This window comes from Puccinia triticina, chromosome 7A (assembly GCF_026914185.1).
Source record: "Puccinia triticina chromosome 7A, complete sequence".
Classification (NCBI taxonomy): domain Eukaryota; kingdom Fungi; phylum Basidiomycota; class Pucciniomycetes; order Pucciniales; family Pucciniaceae; genus Puccinia; species Puccinia triticina.
Window position 1 is genome coordinate 7,047,263 of NC_070564.1, and position 3,468 is coordinate 7,050,730.

The following is a 3,468-nucleotide window of genomic DNA, read 5'->3' on the forward strand; positions in this document are numbered from 1 at the left end:
TACGCTATTTTGCCGCATTTCATAGCGTAGCGTAGCACTTGCGGTGTTGTTACTACTAACTGCCATTGGATTGGCACATTTTTTTTTCAAAGCTGTTATGATACTTTATTGCTTGGATGAAGTGGTAGCAAGCCTGCACAGGCTTCTTTTGCGCTAAAATCAGTTTGTTATCTGGTGTGAGGCTTGCCCCAATAACATAAAGAGTAGAAAGAAATGATATAAGAAGGGGTGCAATAAAGTCGCACACCACTGTTAATATCAACTGTAACTATAACAGTTTATAACCAGTGAAATTAACATCAAATTACTGTTATCTGTAATTTCACTACCCTTTATTGGTGTGAGAACCGGTTATATATGTGGAAAAAGGGCTGGAAGAGTTGGATATTTATGTGGCCAAGGAGCTAGAAGAGCTGGCCCATGGTGTATGGCCTTGGTATATGTGTGTCAGAAAGAGCTATATTAGCTGGGTGGGTGGCAGAAGTGCATATTTGGATATTGGTGTGGCAGGGAAACAGAAGAGCTGGGTTTTTATGTGTGTGGAGGAGCTGGAGGAGCTGGTTGTGAGCTGGAGAAGCTGGGATGGTGTGTGGTTGGTGGAGCTGGGAGAGCTGGCAGTCTTGCCTTGGGCCAGAGCTGGAAGAGCTGGGATGGTGTGTGGCAGGTGGAGCTGGGAGAGCTGGCAATCTTGCCTTGGGCCAGAGCTGGAAGAGCTGGGATAGCGTGTGGCAGGTGGAGCTGGAAGAGCTGGCTATCTTGCCTTGGGCTAGAGCTGGAAGAGCTGGGATGGTGTGGGGTGGGTGGAGCTGGGGGAGCTGACTCAGTGACTGCATTAGGTGAGCTGGACCAGCCATTAGGTCAGTGCTGGTGAGCCAGCCTCCCCAGCTCAGCAATGAATACGGTCCCAAACCGAAGATGAGTCCTTTTTTTTTCTTGGTTTGGGACCAAAGAATGTGGATGCCAAAACTCTCCCACTTGAAGGCAAACTTGTCAGCTAACCTGCCCACAAACCCGGGCTTGTTTAACCCAAAAACTTAGCGAACAAATGTGAATGCTCTAAGCAACCCAAGCAGACTCAGAAGCCTACAAGGTAAGTCGGGATGCTGGGATTGTCTCAGCTAGGAAAGTTATGCTGACAGGACCTTACTCCTGATACAGTCCCTTAACTTCCGACGCCAAAGACCAACTAGGTCCAAGCCTCAGCAACAGGATCACCAACCCCGTTAACGGAGGTAAGGCCTGCGCTGCAGAGTCCAACAAGGGTTGACAGAAGCTGACCGTAAAAGACAAAAGTCTTTGAGAGAGTTTGAGGGTGCTGTTAGACACAAGCCAACAAGCGGACAGCGGTGGATAACGGCACAAGACAAACCTAGACGGTAGTCAAACGTGATCAGCTTTAGCAAAGTGAGAGTTGAGCAATGTTGATTTGGTTGAATTACTAGCACACCTTTGAGAGAGTTTGAGGGTGCTGTCAGACACAAGCAGACAAGTGGACATAAAACTTGTTTTCTTTTATACTCTTATGTCTCTGAGCCTGTCAGATAGACCAGTTTTCTTATAATGCAAAAAATGCTCTTAGTTTTGTGAATTCTATCACATCACACTAAGCATATATTATGATTTCTGCAGTTTGCAGCTTGGAATTCTTGTGAGTGATTGGAAGAAAAGAAAAATCAGTGGATGAAATTTACCCTCATGACCTGGTGATCCCGATCACCCAAGGAGTACAATGTGATGTATTCAAAGCTGGAGCAGGTAGATGAGGACTCCGCGACGACCGTGCAGCCTTACGGCGTGCTTTTCCCCGGCCAGGTGGACTACCGGGTGATCAACGGCACCATCTTTGTCCTCCTCACCGATGTGCGTGTCTCTTCATTTAGCTCATGATCTGTGTCCTAATTTGTCTTTGGGCCTTCCTTGTGCTTACCTTTCTTCGAACGCACCCAGATTGATCTGCACGTCACGCCGTCAAATATCACCGCGCTCAAAAAACATATTGTTGCTGGTCAGTATGTTGTTTGAATACGTCTTCCATATAAACAACACATTGAAATATTTGCCTCTGTTTTTTGAAAAAAAAATAATAATCAACAGTCACAATAAAGTTTCTGTCATAATCAAGTCAATTGATACATTCTGGTACAAAATCTGTTTTACTCTAATTAGCGTCAAGATGTACAATCACAATTTTCATTATTGCTTTTGTCAATCCAAGTGATTCATTTTCTTACCGCTCAAGAACCGGTTCACGCCAATTAATGAGGTAGAAAGTTGCATTTGTTGAGCGAATGCGAAAGAAACTCTGAGGACAGCAGGCACGATGTTGCCGGTGTTTGAGGTTCGTGGAAGGATTGTGAAAGAGTCCTTCCACGCCTGCTGCCCCAGGTACACTAACTACAACTTGTGAAAGGTGTGGGACATGTATGAGAAATGGTGGAAGCAGGAAAAAGGAAATGAAATGAAAACAACACCTGAGTGACATACTCAACAGCATTTGCGTACGAAATGCTGGAATCAACGGTGAAAGCGCTACGCTATGCTACCAAAAGCGCGCTTTTTGTGTAGCGTAGCGCAACTGCGCTACTGCGTGAGCTATAATAGCGGGACCATAGCGCAGAGCGCTATGCTACCGCTAAGTTTAGCGCGACCGCGCTTTCCCCCCCAGGCTGTTAGCAAAAGTGCAGCGCCCAACCCGCGCTATAGCTAGACAATAGCGCAGCAGAAGCCTGCAGCGCCTCAAATGTGCTATGTGCGGGCTACTTGTGCGCTATAGCTAAACAACAGTGCAGAAAAAGCCCACAGCGGCTCAAATGTGCTACTTGTGCGCTACATGCTGGCATATCCGCACACAGCACAACAGCGCACCTGCGCTAGGGCTGAAAATTGATGATAAACTGCGTACACATTACTCCCACATCCCACACGAGTCTTCCTCGCCTGTCCTCAGGCTCCACCCACATCTGTCATCAGCAAAATAATCCTTGTTTTTTTGCCCCTAATCCATGACCATAACTTGATGGCGGTAATCCAAGAAGTTGAGGATGAAGCACCATCAACCCCTCTCAATACCCACCCAGACACCAGTAATTCCGTCCCAGAATCTGCACGCCGCAAATCATCCCGCCTGCGCACACCAAGCTCCTGCCCTGGATTCATCCCCACCTCGTGTGACTTCCGTCGTGCCCTGGTTGGCCCAGTGAATCCAACCAAGAAGAAAAGGCAGGCTCCTACCGCTGTGATGACATTTGATGATGAATCTGGTCCAGATGTGGAAGATGATTGTCGCAGATCGAAGGGTAAAAATCAAACTAGTAATGGCCGCACGGTATGCTATTTCTTGAACTTATCTGATTCCTACATTGCTTAATTGAATGTGCAGACTTGCTGAACTGAACTGATATCATATTTTATTCATATAGGCTTTCTCAGGTGTCACACAAGTCGCCAACCGAACTCGCCAGGAAGTAG

At 46.8% G+C, this 3,468-nt stretch overlaps 1 protein-coding gene across 1 annotated transcript; it reads left to right on the forward strand.

Annotated features, from left to right (window-relative positions):
- Positions 1–3,016: 3,016 nt before the first annotated feature.
- Positions 3,017–3,468, forward strand: PtA15_7A784 (uncharacterized protein; the record flags this gene model as incomplete). The annotated part of the gene is made up of 2 exons (XM_053171427.1): positions 3,017–3,325; positions 3,430–3,468. 2 exons carry the CDS (start codon positions 3,017–3,019, stop codon positions 3,466–3,468), a joined length of 348 nt encoding a protein of 115 aa, XP_053022610.1.